General features: G+C 30.9%; 1 protein-coding gene across 1 annotated transcript in view; it reads left to right on the top strand.

The window, feature by feature from the left end:
- The window catches only part of LOC130450143 (RNA-binding protein MEX3B), a 64,565-nt gene extending 46,624 nt beyond the window's left edge, over positions 1-17,941 (top strand). Inside the window, exon 2 of the mRNA XM_056788344.1 lies at positions 6,799-17,941. Coding sequence (XP_056644322.1) covers positions 6,799-7,796 — 998 coding nt within the window. The 3' untranslated portion in view covers positions 7,797-17,941. The remainder of the gene's footprint in view (positions 1-6,798) is intronic.
- Positions 17,942-18,419: the final 478 nt, after the last annotated feature.

An 18,419-nucleotide genomic window follows, 5' to 3' on the forward strand; every position in this document is an offset into this window, starting at 1 on the left:
TGCCCTGTCGATTTTACTCTCAGACGTATACGTCAATTTTATATCGATAAATATTTTGACGTTTCCGAGTTATCGAGAATAAAACATCGATACGAAAAATTCATCTAAATATTCAGTAGACGAATTTCGAAATACCTGATATGAAATACGTAGTAAATATCTTCCGATACAAACACCTGTATTATCATTTGATCAAATTAAACATTGTTTATATTTCTTTTAAATCAGTGTTATAAATTCGAATGATAAAGAACCGATCGACGCCATTAAATTTATAAATGCCCTGTTTTAAATAATTAATACAGAACCAGCTGAAAAACGAGAAGTTTCTTTTGTTTTTGTACGACTTGCAGAAATTGTATTATAGCACAGGGCCGGACCTACGACAAGTGATTGCGGAAAAAATATTTAACGTAATATTTTTCTGATTATCGAGATTGACATACACGAAATAATGAATGATAGAACATCTACTAAAACAAAAAATAATGTTGGTGACGTAAACAGTTACGTTTTATTGACTATAATTGTGATTTGACGTATCTGTGATTTTTCACGGTTCACAGTCACTTGTAAAAACCAATTAATTATCGTTGTTAATTATGTTAGGTTATGTTATGTATTTGAAACTTTTTGTGCATTATTCTTATTTTATATTTCATTTTATAGTCCGGTCAAATTAGGTTAAAAATAAGAGTGAAATTAAATAAATTCCTATCGGGCTGAAAATTAATAAAATTGTTTAAAATACGATCGAAAATAAAATTTGAATGTTCCCCATCATTTCCGTGTATGGAAAAGATGAAAAATTTTGAGAAATGTAAAAAAAGTTTCGAATCATTATATCTCAGAAACGGTAACTCGTACGAAAAAAAGTATTGATACGTTTTTTGTAGATAATTTTATGATCTACAATTTTCGTTTGAGGTATTTTTTTGATAAAACTCACAGTTTTGCTGAAAATTGCGAAAAACTAATTTTTTTGACATTTGACATTGATCGTTATATCTCAGGAACGGTAACTAGTAGGAAAAAAAGTATTAAAACGTTTTCTGTAGATTATTTTATGATCTACAATTTTCGTCTGAGGTATTTTTTCGATAAAACTCACAGTTTTGTTGTAAATTGCGGAAAACTCATTTTTTTGACATTTGACATCGATCGTTATATCTCATAAACGGTAACTAGTAGGAAAAAAAGTATTGATGCTTTTTTTGTAGATAATTTCATGATCTACAATTTTTTTCTGAGGTATTTTTTCGATAAAATTCACCGTTTTGTTGTAAATTGCGAAAAACTCATTTTTTTGACATTTGACATTGATCGTTATATCTCAGAAACGGTAACACGTACGAAAAAAAGTATTGATACGTTTTTTGTAGATAATTTTATGATCTACAATTTTCGTCTGAGGTATTTTTTTGATAAAATTCACCGTTTTGTTGTAAATTGCGAAAAACTCATTTTTTTGACATTTGACATTGATCGTTATATCTCAGAAACGGTAACACGTACGAAAAAAAGTATTGATACGTTTTTTGTAGATAATTTTATGATCTACAATTTTCGTCTGAGGTATTTTTATGATAAAACTCACCGTTTTACTGAAAATTGCGAAAAACTAATTTTTTTGACATTTGACATTGATCGTTATATCTCAGAAACTGTAACTCGTAGGAAAAAAAGTATTGATACGTTTTTTGTAGATAATTTTATGATCTACAATTTTCGTCTGAGGTATTTTTATGATAAAACTCACCGTTTTACTGAAAATTGCGGAAAACTCATTTTTTTGACATTTGACATTTATCGTTATATCTCAGAAACGGTAACTCGTAGGGAAAAAAGTATCGATACGTTTTTTGTAGATTATTTTATGATCTACAATTTTCGTCTGAGGTATTTTTTTGATAAAACTCACAGTTTTGCTGAAAATTGCGGAAAACTCATTTTTTTGACATTTGACATTGATCGTTATATCTCAGAAACGGTAACTAGTAGGAAAAAAAGTATTGATGCTTTTTTTGTAGATAATTTCATGATCTACAATTTTTTTCTGAGGTATTTTTTCGATAAAATTCACCGTTTTGTTGTAAATTGCGAAAAACTCATTTTTTTGACATTTGACATTGATCGTTATATCTCAGAAACGGTAACACGTACGAAAAAAAGTATTGATACGTTTTTTGTAGATAATTTTATGATCTACAATTTTCGTCTGAGGTATTTTTTTGATAAAATTCACCGTTTTGTTGTAAATTGCGAAAAACTCATTTTTTTGACATTTGACATTGATCGTTATATCTCAGAAACGGTAACACGTACGAAAAAAAGTATTGATACGTTTTTTGTAGATAATTTTATGATCTACAATTTTCGTCTGAGGTATTTTTATGATAAAACTCACCGTTTTACTGAAAATTGCGAAAAACTAATTTTTTTGACATTTGACATTGATCGTTATATCTCAGAAACTGTAACTCGTAGGAAAAAAAGTATTGATACGTTTTTTGTAGATAATTTTATGATCTACAATTTTCGTCTGAGGTATTTTTATGATAAAACTCACCGTTTTACTGAAAATTGCGGAAAACTCATTTTTTTGACATTTGACATTTATCGTTATATCTCAGAAACGGTAACTCGTAGGGAAAAAAGTATCGATACGTTTTTTGTAGATTATTTTATGATCTACAATTTTCGTCTGAGGTATTTTTTTGATAAAACTCACCATTTTTCTGAAAATTGCGGAAAACTCATTTTTTTGACATTTGACATTGATCGTTATATCTCAGAAACGGTAACACGTACGAAAAAAAGTATTGATACGTTTTTTGTAGATTATTTCATGATCTACAATTTTCGTCTGAGGTATTTTTTCGATAAAACTTACCGTTTTAGTGATAATCGCGAAAAACTTATTTTCTTCACCTTTGACCTTGAATAAAATTTTCTCCATACACAGGAACATTCAAATTCTATGTTCACTAGTATTTCAAACAATTCCACTGATTTTCGATGGGAATTTGTGTAACTCCGAATATCCAAATTGACCGGATTAATAATGTAGTATTGGAATTTGCGACTGGGCATTTCGGTCCAGTCCATTCCTGTTCGAAATCACGCGAGTTGTGGTGTTGTTATAAAATGTCGGGTACGTTGGCCACAGGCACCTATACACAAAGATAACCTTGGAACCATCACAAGAACGGATGGTTCTACAGGTAAGGTCGGGATTTATTATAAACAGCTCTTCATTCTTTTTTATATTCCCAAGACTGGTTTTCACTTGAGAAATTCCTTCACCGATTTCGTGATATTTGCTATACAAACGTCGCGGAATTCCGATAGAAAACAAAGAAAAAATAAACGGGGTGATCGACCCGAAAAAAATCAATCAAAAAACTACAAATATAACCAAGTTATGTTATAATAATGAAAACGTTACTTCGAAATTGAAAAAGTGTAAATCCAATTATGGTGTACGGTACGCGGTTCCGTTAGTCTCGTAAAACGCGAAAACAAATTTCCATCGACAACTTCTGCTCGCCTAATATTTCGATCGTATGAATTTTCAATTAAACCTCAACTCGGAGCCCGAAGATTGTTTTTTTTTTGATTGACCAATAAAATAAATCACAAACGACATATATTTAAATGAAAATTGGAATTTTACGTATTTACCAGGGTGGTACCGAAAGTACATAACCTAGAAATCCATACATACCGAATTCGCAGACGTCACGTTGTTTATAGTACGGGAAAATTTGGTTATTAACTCAACCAATATAAAAACCAAAGGTCTAGTATCGGAAATGACAGTTCGTACTCGAAGAAGATCACGAAAAGTACCAAAAAAGTCCCACTGGACGTTTCCAAAGTTCAAAGTCTTTTCAGAAGCCTTTGGTTCGAATCTTTTAATGATTAGGGTGGTTGGGGGGTTTGCCCAGGTGTTTAAACCACGTCCGAGGCTCTCACAGGTAACGTGGTGCAATTTCCATGCACCAGCAGCGTTCCGGATCATCAATGATGCCCAGGGTGGGAAGGTAAACGTCTTAAATGGTAGTATCCGGTTAGAAGTCCGGTGCATTCTTTACTATTTAGTTTTCTAAGGGTACCGTACACGTAATTGGTTTTACGAAGATTGAACATCCACTATATAGCACTAATTTGGCTTCTTCGGATTGTTTTTTGTTGTACATTTTGGTACATAATTCTGTTTAGTAATTATTAAATAAATAATAAATTTATAAGTGACATGATGATCTAATTTTTTTAATAAGTCTCGTTATATTTAATACATAGTTTTGAAAAATATATTTGTGAAATTAGAAACATTTTCTCTATGAATTACCAAATTTTTACGTTTCCATCTTAATTAGTTTATGAGATACAGGGTCGTAAAGTTAAATTTTGTTTTTGACTCGAAAAATGATACAACCCCTTTACTGTCTTATTATCTCCCTTGTTATTAAATACAAATTTTCGAAAAAAAAAATCATAGAATAAGGATAATTTTCTTTACGAACTTGCAAATTTTCGAGTTTCTCTCTCAAATAGTTCGTTAGATACAAGGCGTTTAAGAAAACTTCTATTTTTGTCTTTAAAAATGACATGATTGTCTTATTTTTTTAATAACCCTCGTAAAATTTAATACATAGTTTTGAAAAATATATTTCCAGAATAAGAAATATTTTCTCTATAAGTTACCAAATTTTTACATTTGAATCTTAATTAGTTTATGAGATACAGGGTCGTAAAAACAAATTTTGTTTTTGACTCAAAAAATGACACAACCCTTTTACTGTCTCATTATCTCCCTTGTTATTAAATACAAATTTTCGAAAAAAAAATCATAGAATAAGGATAATTTTCTTTACGAACTTGCAAATTTTCAAGTTTCCATCTTAAGTAGTTCGTTAGATACAAGGCGCTTAAGAAAACTTCTATTTTTGTGTTTAAAAGTGACATGATTGTCTTATTTTTTTAATAACCCTCGTAAAATTTAAAACATAGTTTTGAAAAATATATTCCTAGAATTAGAAATATTTTCTCTATAAATTACCAAATTTTTACATTTGCATCTTAATTAGTTTATGAGATACAGGGTCGTAAAGATAAATTTTGTTTTTGACTCGAAAAATGATACAACCCCTTTACTGTCTTATTATCGCCATTGTTATTAAATACAAATTTTCGAAAAAAAATTCATAGAATGAGGGACATTTTCTCTATGAGGTTGCAGATTCTCAAGTTTCCATCTTAAGTAGTTCATTAGATACAAGGCGCTTAAGAAAACTTCTATTTTTGTGTTTAAAAGTGACATGTTTGTCTTATTTTTTTAATAACCCTCGTAATATTTAAAACATAGTTTTGAAAAATATATTCCTAGAATTAGAAATATTTTCTCTATAAATTACCAAATTTTTACATTTGCATCTTAATTAGTTTATGAGATACAGGGTCGTAAAGATAAATTTTGTTTTTGACTCGAAAAATGATACAACCCCTTTACTGTCTTATTATCGCCATTGTTATTAAATACAAATTTTCGAAAAAAAATTCATAGAATGAGGGACATTTTCTCTATGAGGTTGCAGATTCTCAAGTTTCCATCTTAAGTAGTTCATTAGATACAAGGCGCTTAAGAAAACTTCTATTTTTGTGTTTAAAAGTGACATGTTTGTCTTATTTTTTTAATAACCCTCGTAATATTTAAAACATAGTTTTGAAAAATATATTCCTAGAATTAGAAATATTTTCTCTATAAATTACCAAATTTTTACATTTGAATCTTAATTAGTTTATGAGATACAGGGTCGTAAAGATAAATTTTGTTTTTGACTCAAAAAATGATACAACCCCTTTACTGTCTTATTATCGCCCTTGTTATTAAATACAAATTTTCGAAAAAAAATTCATAGAATGAGGGACATTTTCTCTATGAGGTTGCAGATTCTCAAGTTTCCATCTTAAGTAGTTCATTAGATACAAGGCGCTTAAGAAAACTTCTATTTTTGTGTTTAAAAGTGACATGATTGTCTTATTTTTTTAATAACCCTCGTAAAATTCAATACATAGTTTTGAAAAATATATTCCTAGAATTAGAAATATTTTCTCTATAAATTACCAAATTTTTACATTTGCATCTTAATTAGTTTATGAGATACAGGGTCGTAAATACAAATTTTGTTTTTGACTCAAAAAATGACACAACCCCTTTACTGTCTCATTATCTCCCTTGTTATTAAATACAAATTTTCGAAAAAAAAAATCATAGAATAAGGATAATTTTCTTTACGAACTTGCAAATTTTCAAATTTCCATCTTAAGTAGTTCATTAGATACAAGGCGCTTAAGAAAACTTCTATTTTTGTGTTTAAAAGTGACATGATTGTCTTATTTTTTTAATAACCCTCGTAATATTTAAAACATAGTTTTGAAAAAAATATTCCTAGAATAAGAAACATTTTCTCTATAAATTACCAAATTTTTACATTTCAATCTAATTTAGTTCATGAGATACAGGGTCGTAAAGTTAAATTTTGTTTTTGACTCAAAAAGTGACACAACCCTTTTACTGTCTCATTATCTCCCTTGTTATTAAATACAAATTTTCGAAAAAAAAATCATAGAATAAGGAAAATTTTCTCTACGAACTTGCAAATTTTGGAGTTTCTGTCTCAAATAGTTCGTTAGATACAAGGAGTTTAAGAAAACTTCTATTTTTGTCTTTTAAAAAAACAGATATCCAAAAAAAAAAAAAAAAAATTGACGTCGATATCGTTTTTGTTTCAGGTTGCAAAATCAAAGCCCTCCGCGCCAAGACCAACACTTACATCAAAACGCCCGTCAGAGGCGAAGAACCCGTCTTCGTGGTAACAGGTCGCAAAGAAGACGTCGCCAAAGCCAAAAGAGAAATCCTCTCGGCGGCGGAGCATTTCTCCCAAATCAGAGCTTCCCGCAAAAACAATTTGGCGGGATTAGGATCCGGCGCCAGCACGCCGCCCGGTCCTCCGGCGAATATTCCCGGCCACGTAACAATCCAAGTGCGGGTGCCGTACCGCGTCGTCGGCCTGGTAGTCGGCCCCAAAGGCGCCACCATCAAAAGGATCCAACATCAGACCCACACCTACATCGTAACGCCGAGTCGCGACAAAGAACCCGTCTTCGAGGTGACAGGTCTACCGGAGAGCGTCGAATCCGCCCGCCGAGAAATCGAAGCCCACATCGCGATGCGCACCGGAAACGGCGCCTCCATCAACGGCTTACTAGACGAAAGCGAACTATTCGCCTCGTTGTACAAATCCGGATTGAATTCGATACTCAACTACATGGAACAACCGACGGACACGTTCCCGACGATGACCTCTTCGACGGGCAGCAGCGGCGCCTTCTCCAGCTCGGGCTCCTGCTCCAGCAGCTCGTCGAGCAGCGGCGGCGGCAGAGATCTGGGAGCCATATGGAGCTCGAACGATAGAGACGAAGGCTTGGGCGATTCCCCCAGCTTCGATACGTCCGCCGCTCTATCGAGCATTTGGTCGTACCCGAGCGCCGCGGCTCCGTCGAGACCGTCGCCGGCGAACAGCACCAGCCCCGCCGACTCCCTACTCAGCTCCGCCACCAAATGTTTAGTGTGCACCGAGGCGAAAGTTACGCACGCCCTGGTGCCGTGCGGCCACAATTTCTTCTGCATGGAATGCGCCACCAGAGTGTGCGAAGCCGGCGACGCCCAATGCCCCGTCTGTTCGCTACCCGCCATACAAGCGATCCGCATCTACTCCCCGAATCCTTAAGGCGGCGACGCCCCCATCGGTCGCGCTCGAATCGCATTCCGTGGACGCGCGATTCCGCTGACGCGCGATTCCGCGGACGCGCGTCCCGCCTTCGACTTCACCTTCGCTTAACGCTCTTCGCATACAACGAATCGGAAAATTTTTAACGTGGAGTTTTTTTACGATTTTTTATTATTTTTTTCAATTTTTCGTGTGCGGTCGGGGGTTCGACGAAGTTGAAGCGTGTAGTCATCGTTTAAAGCCAGTGAAACATCCTTTTTTTTTTTTATTTTCTATTTTTTAATCAATTTTTTTTTTTTTCGATAGTATTTAGAGTTATATTTTGAGTATTTTGGATATTTTTTATCGTTCCGAACATGTAGAAACGGAAAAGGAAAAAGACGCGCGACGCCGCGCTTCGCGCGTAAAGTGCGTCGCGTCGTTTTTTTTTCGGAATATATTTTTTTAAGTTTCGCCGTGTGGGAATGTCGCTCTCACGTTATTGAAGTCTGAAAACAGCAATTCTCAAAATATTATTTAAGGGATAAAATTTTTTAAAATAATATATGGATAAAATAGGAATAAAGCGAAAATATAATGAAAAAAAAAAAATATATTATATTACGATTACGAAGTGAGAATTAGTTTGGTTGTGCGGCGCGAGGTGTGTGCGGTTCGGAAGCGGGGGGTGCGAAAAAATTTCGAATTCTTTCGAAAATTTATGGGAGATATCGGGAAAAATTGAAAATTTGTCGAAATATTTTGGAAATTAATATAAAAATTCGATGGTAACTGTGATTTTTTTCATATTTGAATCGTGAAAGTGGCGTTCGTATATTCGGTGACGTTTTTACTGAAAAATTTCCGATTTGGAGATTTTTATCTTTATTGATTCGTTCAATACGAGGGGATGTAGAAAAATTCGATTACTATCAACTTTTTTTTCTGTATCTTCCTTGTTTTTAAAAATAAAACTTCGATTAGGGAATTTTTAAATTCGGGAATATTTTTTTTATAAATTATCAAATTTTTTTATATTTATCATGTTTAGTTCATGAGATACAGGGTTATAAAGATAACTTTTGTTTTCGACTCAAAAATGATACAACCCTTTTACTGTCTCATTATCTCCCTTGTTATTTGATATAAATTTTCGAAAAAAAAATCATAGAATGAGGGAAATTTTCTCTACCAGTTTGCAAATTTTCAAGTTTCCATCTTAAGTAGTTCGTTAGATACAAGGAGTTTAAGAAAACTTCTATTTTTGTGTTTAAAAGTGACATGATTGTCTTATTTTTTTAATAACCCTCGTAAAATTCAATACATAGTTTTGAAAAATATATTCCTAGAATTAGAAATATTTTCTCTATAAATTACCAAATTTTTACATTTGCATCTTAATTAGTTTATGAGATACAGGGTCGTAAATACAAATTTTGTTTTTGACTCAAAAAATGACACAACCCCTTTACTGTCTCATTATCTCCCTTGTTATTAAATACAAATTTTCGAAAAAAAAAATCATAGAATAAGGATAATTTTCTTTACGAACTTGCAAATTTTCAAATTTCCATCTTAAGTAGTTCATTAGATACAAGGCGCTTAAGAAAACTTCTATTTTTGTGTTTAAAAGTGACATGATTGTCTTATTTTTTTAATAACCCTCGTAATATTTAAAACATAGTTTTGAAAAATATATTCCTAGAATAAGAAACATTTACTCTATAAATTACCAAATTTTTACATTTGCATCTAAATTAGCTTATGAGATACAGGGTCGTAAAGATAACTTTTGTTTTCGACTCAAAAATGATACAACCCTTTTACTGTCTCATTATCTCCCTTGTTATTAAATACAAATTTTCGAAAAAAAAATCATAGAATGAGGGAAATTTTCTCTACGAGCTTGCAAATTTTCAAGTTTCCATCTTAAGTAGTTCGTTAGATACAAGGCGCTTAAGAAAACTTCTATTTTTGTGTTTAAAAGTGACATGATTGTCTTATTTTTTTAATAACCCTCGTAAAATTTAATAAATAGTTGTGAAAAATATATTCCTAGAATTAGAAACATTTTCTCTATAAATTACCAAATTTTCACATTTCCATCTTATTTAGTTCATGAGATACAGGGTCGTAAAGTTAAATTTTGTTTTTGACTCAAAAAGTGACACAACCCTTTTACTGTCTCATTATCTCCCTTGTTATTAAATACAAATTTTCGAAAAAAAAATCATAGAATGAGGGAAATTTTCTCTACGAGCTTGCAAATTTTCAAGTTTCCATCTTAAGTAGTTCGTTAGATACAAGGCGCTTAAGAAAACTTCTATTTTTGTGTTTAAAAGTGACATGATTGTCTTATTTTTTTAATAACCCTCGTAAAATTTAATAAATAGTTGTGAAAAAAATATTCCTAGAATAAGAAACATTTTCTCTATAAATTACCAAATTTTCACATTTCCATCTTATTTAGTTCATGAGATATAGGGTCGTAAAGATAAATTTTGTTTTTGACTCAAAAAATGATATAATCCTTTTACTGTCTCATTATTTAAATGCTTTTTATAAAAATTATATATAAAAAAAACTATTTTCCGTTATAAAATCGATTCTATATGAAAAAATTCACAAAAAAAAATCAAATTCCACTTTTTCGTAATCACATCGGTCATCGACAAACTACACAGGGCCGTACACCCTCAACTGATCTGTATTTTTTCGAAGAATTTAAAATTTTTAACCATTACGAAAACTTGCAGGGGGCCGTCCGGTAAAATCGCCGCGCGCACGCCACCGGTCCGGGTACACCGCCCCTAATAACGAAATACATATCCCTTATTGTTAGTTGATCAGTAATTGTTGCTATTGTTCTGTTATTTGATGTGATACATATATTTCTATATTTCTTATAGCGTATAAGTTGTGAGAGATTATATAATATAAATTATTTATCGTGTGTACCCGGTATAGCCGGCCGGTGTGCGACTGGGCCTTAAATCGGAAAATCCCGAAACGTTTGGGTTCGACACTGCTGAGTTTTTCTTATCCGCATTCGTTCGGTTCGTAAATAATTTTGATTTTTGATTTGGTTTTTGTTTTTCTAGAATTACATCGATCGAAGATAACGAAAAAAATCAACTTTTTGTGACTGAATTGATTCGATAAAATTACAACAGATTCGTAAACGATTTTTCTACGAATTTCCGAATTTTCATTTTCATTACATACGGGGTGTTTGAGAAAACTTGTTTTCAACTCAAAAAAAAAAGACATGGTCTAGTTACTTTTTGATTATCTTCAGTTCTATTTGATTTAGGAATTTCAAACAAAGTCTAGTAGATTCAGAAACGTTTATTTTATGATATTTCTATTAAACATGTTTTTATCGTGATAGGTTCACTGGATATAGGGCGTTGAAAAAAAATTTGTTTTTAGCTCGAAAAGTAACACGATTCCATAAATTTTTCAATATCTCCAGTTTTATTAGATATAGAACTGTGAGATATAAACCAGTTGAATCAGAAACGTTTTTTCCACCAACTCCCCAATTTTCTTGTTTCTATCTTGATTGGTTCTCTAGATACAGGGTGTTAAAGAAAACATTTGTTCTTGACACAAAAAGTGACATGATTTTCTTAATTCTCAAATAACTTCAGTTCTATTTGATATAAAACTTTAAAAATAAATTCATTAGAATCAGAAATGTTTCTTCTACGAGTCCCTAAATTTTCATATTTCCATTATGAGTAATTCACGAGATACAGAGTGTCAAAGAAAACATCTGGTTTTGACACAAAAATGACATGATTCCATTAATTCTCAAATAACTTCAGTTCTACTTGATATAGAACTTTGAAAAAAAAATCAGTAGAATCAGAAACTTTTTTTCTACGAGTCATCAAATTTTTACATTTCTATCACGATTGATTCTTTAGATACAGGGTGTCAAAGTAAACATATGTTTTTGACACAAAAAGTGTCATGATTTTCTTAATTCTCAAATAACTTCAGTTCTATTCGATATAGAACTTTTAAAAAAAAATAATTAGAATCAGAAACGTTTTTTCTACAAGACCCCAAATTTTCACATATCTATCATGAGTGATTCTTTAGATACAGTGTGTCAAAGAAAACAACTGGTTTTGACACAAAAAGTAACATGACTTCCTTATATCTTAAATAATTTTAGTTCTATTTGATATAGAACTTTTTGAAAAAATTCATTAGAATCAGAAACGTTTTTTCTACAGGCCCCCAAATTTTCATACTTCCATCATGAGTAATTCACGAGATACAGTGTGTCAAAGAAAACATCTGTTTTTGACACAAAAAATGACATGATGTTTTTAATTCTCAAATAACTTTAGTTCTATTTGATATAGAACTTTTTAAAAAAATTCATTAGAATCAGAAATGTTTTTTCTACAATCTCCCAAATTTTCAACTTTCCATCTTGATTGATTCACTAGATACAGAGTGTCAAAGAAAACATCTGGTTTTGACACAAAAAGTGATGTGATGTTTTTAATTCTCAAATTACTTTAGTTCTATTTGATTTAGAACTTTTAAAAAAAAATCATTAGAATCAGAAACTTTTTTTCTACAATCTCCCAAATTTTCAACTTTCCATCTTGATTGATTCACTAGATACAGGGTGTCAAAGTAAACATCTGTTTTTGACACATAAAGTGACATGATGTTTTTAATTCTCAAATAACTTTAGTTCTATTTGATATAGAACTTTTTAAAAAAAATCATTAGAATCAGAAACTTTTTTTCTACAATCCCCCAAAATTTTCAACTTTCCATCTTGATTGATTCACTAGATACAGGGTGTCAAAGTAAACATATGTTTTTGACACATAAAGTGACATGATGTTTTTAATTCTCAAATAACTTTAGTTCTATTTGATATAGAACTTTTTAAAAAAAATCATTAGAATCAGAAACTTTTTTTCTACAATCCCCCAAATTTTCAACTTTCCATCTTGTTTGATTCACTAGATACAGGGTGTCAAAGAAAACATCTGGTTTTGACACAAAAAGTGATGTGATATTTTTAATTCTCAAATAACTTTAGTTCTATTTGATATAGAACTTTTTAAAAAAGTTCGGTAGAATCAGAAATGTTTTGTCTACGATTCCCCAAATTTTCACATTTCTATCGTCATTCATTTTCGAGATACAAGGTATTAAATATGACTAATCCACTAATCTCAAATTGAATTTATTAAATTATCAGTATTTGAATAAAAAAAATTATTTTCAGTATTACAATTTTCGAGTATTACTTGTAATCAATCAAAAATTTGTTTCTCACTAAAAATTAATTAATTACGAACCGACAACAATGTATTTCGATAGGTACATATACAGCACGACACTAAAAATCGTTATTATTAAATTTTTATTTATATATTTCAATATAAAATTTCATTTTTCTTTAGTGTCTTGTAATATATAATCGAAAATAAAAAGAAAAAATAAAACGCGGCCCCCCCAGTCCTGCACCACTTGCTTCGGTTCCTTCAGTATTCACGTTTCACCCGGTATATTATCCGGGCTACAATTTTTTTAAATGCATTTCTCCCCCTTGCCTGCACTTTTTCGTAGACAATTTAGACCAAATCCCGAAGCTGATTTTATCACCAATCAAATCGTAACATACTGATTAATATATCAAAAATTATCTTGTATCACATTTGTTGTAACGTCCTCCATGTTTACATTTGACATAACCCCAAAAAGTCCATGGGCGTTGAATTAGATTGCGTGAGAATCAATTTTCACGTGACAGACGCGTGTCCTCTTCGAAAAACAACGTTTAAAGTATAAATAAGTTTTTTTGAGACACCTTATATATAAAACATCGTTTCTGTAAACTTCTATTGTATTTCTTATGTCAACCAATCAAATTCCGCCACGTATCCAACACCTACTTTGTTTATCGTGTTGAAATTTTTTTAATACAACTCAAATAATTCCAAAATCTTTCCTAATCTTCTTAAGAGTTTGGTAATCTGGTTTTCTTTACCAAATATTCACATATTGTAGTCTATAATTTATTAATTTACAATCCAATCGTTGTATATTATATATACACGTTTATAAAATGGCGTCCATCGTTGTAATTTTTAGTTTAAATTTTCCATGATTCTGTGTAATATATCCATTAGATTGTTGTTGATTTCGTGTCGGATTTATATTTTTAACGCGTTCTTGTAAATTCTATCGGAGGAAAATAGTAAATCCGAAATATATTCACGCGCAGATCACGTGATCAAAGTCTGATATGTAACAGGACCGTACTCGCGCTTAAGAAATAATTTACAGCATACTGGAAATGTTTTTTTTTTGGAAATATATTAATCAGTTGTTACGATCGCTTTGAAGGAAAAGGTCTAGTACATCCGACTGGCCCATACTGGCCCTGATGCGCTTATATATTACTTATTATTAAATATATATATTAAGAAACTATATTTTGTTTTTATTTATTTTTTTATTGTAGTATTGGAAATTAATGTTATTAGATAAATTTATATATATTTTATTATTATTATTGCTTGGCCAGTCTGCGTCAGTCCGAAATTGATTAGGTCCGGTATAGCCAGGAGACTTTGTTTATGTACGTACGTTGTAAATAATTTGTTGTTTTATAGCTATTAATAAATACCATATTACAATTATTATTTTATTTTTATACATATTTAACTATGAATGTTAGTACAAGTCTATCGTTGAGTGCAGAATGACTGTTCAAAATATCACAGTGCCCTTCAATACCTTTACGATCAATTTTCGAATCGAATTTGCAATTTTTTTTAATTATATACAGGGGAGAAACGAAAAATAGGTAGAATAATTTTTATTTTTTAGAAATTTTCAGAAAAGTTATTTTAGAAAAAGTTGGAAAACGATTTATTAGAATCAGAAACGTTTTTTCTACGAGCTCCCAAATTTTCAATTTTCCATCTTGATTGATTCACTAGATACAGGGTGTTAAAGAAAACATTTATTTTTGACACAAAATATGACATGGTTCCCTAAATTTTCATATATCTCCAGTTTTTTTGAACATACAACTTCGGAAAAAGATTCATTAGAATCAGAAACGTTTTTTCTACAAACACCCAAATTTTCAAATTTCCATCTTGATTGAATCACTAGATACAGGGTGTCAAAGTAAACATTTGTTTTTGACACAAAACGTGACATGGTTCCCTAAATTTTCAAATATTTCCAGTTTTTTTGAACATACAACTTCGGAAAAAGATTCATTAGAATCAGAAACGTTTTTTCTACGAGCTCCCAAATTTTCCACTTTCCATCTTGATTGATTCACTAGATACAGGGTGTCAAAGTAAACATTTGTTTTTGACACAAAATGTGACATGGTTCCCTAAATTTTCAAATATTTCCAGTTTTTTTGAACATACAACTTCGGAAAAAGATTCATTAGAATCAGAAACGTTTTTCCTACGAGCTCCCAAATTTTCAAATTTCCATCTTGATTGAATCACTAGATACAGGGTGTCAAAGTAAACATTTGTTTTTGACACAAAACGTGACATGGTTCCCTAAATTTTCAAATATTTCCAGTTTTTTTGAACATACAACTTCGGAAAAAGATTCATTAGAATCAGAAACGTTTTTTCTACGAGCTCCCAAATTTTCCACTTTCCATCTTGATTGATTCACTAGATACAGGGTGTCAAAGTAAACATTTGTTTTTGACACAAAATGTGACATGGTTCCCTAAATTTTCAAATATTTCCAGTTTTTTTGAACATACAACTTCGGAAAAAGATTCATTAGAATCAGAAACGTTTTTCCTACGAGCTCCCAAATTTTCAAATTTCCATCTTGATTGATTCACTAGATACAGGGTGTCAAAATGAATATCTGTTTTTGACACAAAATATGACATGGTTCCCTAAATTTTCAAATATCTCCAGTTTTTTTGAACATACAACTTCGGAAAAAGATTCATTAGAATCAGAAACGTTTTTTCTACAAACACCCAAATTTTCAAATTTCCATCTTGATTGAATCACTAGATACAGGGTGTCAAAGTAAACATTTGTTTTTGACACAAAACGTGACATGGTTCCCTAAATTTTCAAATATTTCCAGTTTTTTTGAACATACAACTTCGGAAAAAGATTCATTAGAATCAGAAACGTTTTTTCTACAAACACCCAAATTTTCAAATTTCCATCTTGGTTGAATCACTAGATACAGGGTGTCAAAGTAAACATTTATTTTTGACACAAAATATGACATGGTTCCCTAAATTTTCATATATCTTTAGTTTTTTTGAACATACAACTTCGGAAAACGATTCATTAGAATCAGAAACGTTTTTTCTACAAACACCCAAATTTTCAAATTTCCATCTTGATTGAATCACTAGATACAGGGTGTCAAAGTAAACATTTGTTTTTGACACAAAACGTGACATGTTTCCCTAAATTTTCAAATATTTCCAGTTTTTTTGAACATACAACTTCGGAAAAAGATTCATTAGAATCAGAAACGTTTTTTCTACAAACACCCAAATTTTCAAATTTCCATCTTGATTGATTTACTTGGTACAGGGTGTCAAAGTAAACATTTGTTTTTGACACAAAACGTGACAGGATATCCTAAATTTTCAAATATCTCCAGTTTTTTTGAACATACAACTTCGGAAAACGATTTATTACAATCAGAAACGTTTTTTCTACGAGCTCCCATATTTTCAAATTTCCATCTTGATTGATTCACTAGATACAGGGTGTCAAAATGAATATCTGTTTTTGACACAAAATATGACATGGTTCCCTAAATTTTCATATATCTTTAGTTTTTTTGAACATACAACTTCGGAAAACGATTCATTAGAATCAGAAACGTTTTTTCTACAAACCCCCAAATTTTCAACTTTCCATCTTTATTGATTCATTAGATACAGGGTATCAAAGTAAACATCTGTTTTTAACACAAAAAGTGACATGCTTCTGTTAATTTTTAAATATCTTCAGTTCTACTAAATGAATAATTTTGAAAAAAAAAAACATCAGAATCCGAAACGTTTTTTGCATAACCTCCCAAATTTTCATATTTCTATCGTAAGTGGTTCACTAGATACCAGGTGTGAAAGAAAACACATTTTTTTGACACATAAACTGTTTCGATTCCCTAAATTTTCAAATATCTTCAGTTCTATTGAATGAATTACTTTGAAAAAAAAATCTTCAGAATCAGAAATATTTTTTCTACAAGCTTCCAAATTTTCATCTTTCTATGTTGATTGATTCAATAGATACAGGGTGTTAAAGTAAACATCTGTTTTTGACGCAAAAAGTGACATGCTTCTGTTAATTTTTAAATATCTTCAGTTCTACTAAATGAATAATTTTGAAAAAAAAATCAATAGAATCAGAAACGTTTTTTCTACAACCTCTCAAATTTTCACCTTTCCATCTTGAGCGTTCCACCAGATACGGAGTGTTGAATAAAACTTTTCGTTTTGGCCGAAAAAACTTTATTATCGATAGCTTTCGAAACTTATCGACAAAAGAGGCACTAAAATAAGTATTCTACGATTATTTTCCATAAAAAATTTTGTAATCGTTGTTTTGTTACTAAAATAATTAATTTTCGATAAAATCATTTCGGTAATAGTCGATATCGGAACGACTATTTTTCGAATCTCCCCCGTATAACTTTTTATCTATATTAGATGGATTTTTTTTTAATTTCGTAGGAATCTCGAAAGTGTTAAGGGGCAATGTGCATAGTATAATTAGTTATATTGATATTTTAATTAGATGAAAGTATCCTCGAAGTGATTTCATTTTTTTTGTAGTATTTTATTGATTTTTGAATATCGAATGTATAAGTGTGTTTTCTATTTGAAAATTTATAAATTGATACGATTTTTTTTTTTTTTTACTTAGCGACTGACCTTACGCTTAAGCGGTCCCCTTCTAAAGGGCAGTTAAAAGGGCGCGAGGCAGTATTATTATTATTATTATTTTTTTTTTCTAATATTTAGATTCTCCGAAGACTAAACCGCCTCCGCACCTTTGACTGTACTTGAGAACGCTAGCAAAATAATATAATTAAGGTTTTTGACTTTTTTATAAATTTAATTGCTACCAAATAAATTTTCGTGATTTATATTTTTTTTTGTTTTTTATTTTATTTTCCTTTCGCCGCCCCAATCGATATAAAATTGGTACAATAATTAATATTTTTTTTTTTTTGTTCAATGTACTTAATCTGTGAGATTTTACAAAAACTAAGGGCGATTTACGTACTTTATTTGTTGCAATATACAATCCCGAGTACCTTGAAACCAACTGCTCCTTCCTATAAGAAATAATATCCAAAAAAACTCAACTTCAATCGATTTAGACCGTCGTGGACGTCATCTAATTGTTTTTTTTATCTTTTAAGACTGTCTTTTGTTTTTGGAGATTGTTTTTTGCTTTTAGAGATTGTCTTTTCTCTTTAAAGATTGTCTTTTATCTTTAGAGATTGTTTTTAGAGACTGTCTTTGGCTTTTAGAGACTGTCTATTGTCTTTAGAGACTGTCTTTTGTCTTTAAAGATTGTCTTTTATCTTTAGAGATGATTTTCTTGCTTTAGGGACTGTCTT

The sequence above is a fragment of the Diorhabda sublineata genome, chromosome 11 (genome assembly GCF_026230105.1).
Source record: "Diorhabda sublineata isolate icDioSubl1.1 chromosome 11, icDioSubl1.1, whole genome shotgun sequence".
NCBI classification, from domain to species: domain Eukaryota; kingdom Metazoa; phylum Arthropoda; class Insecta; order Coleoptera; family Chrysomelidae; genus Diorhabda; species Diorhabda sublineata.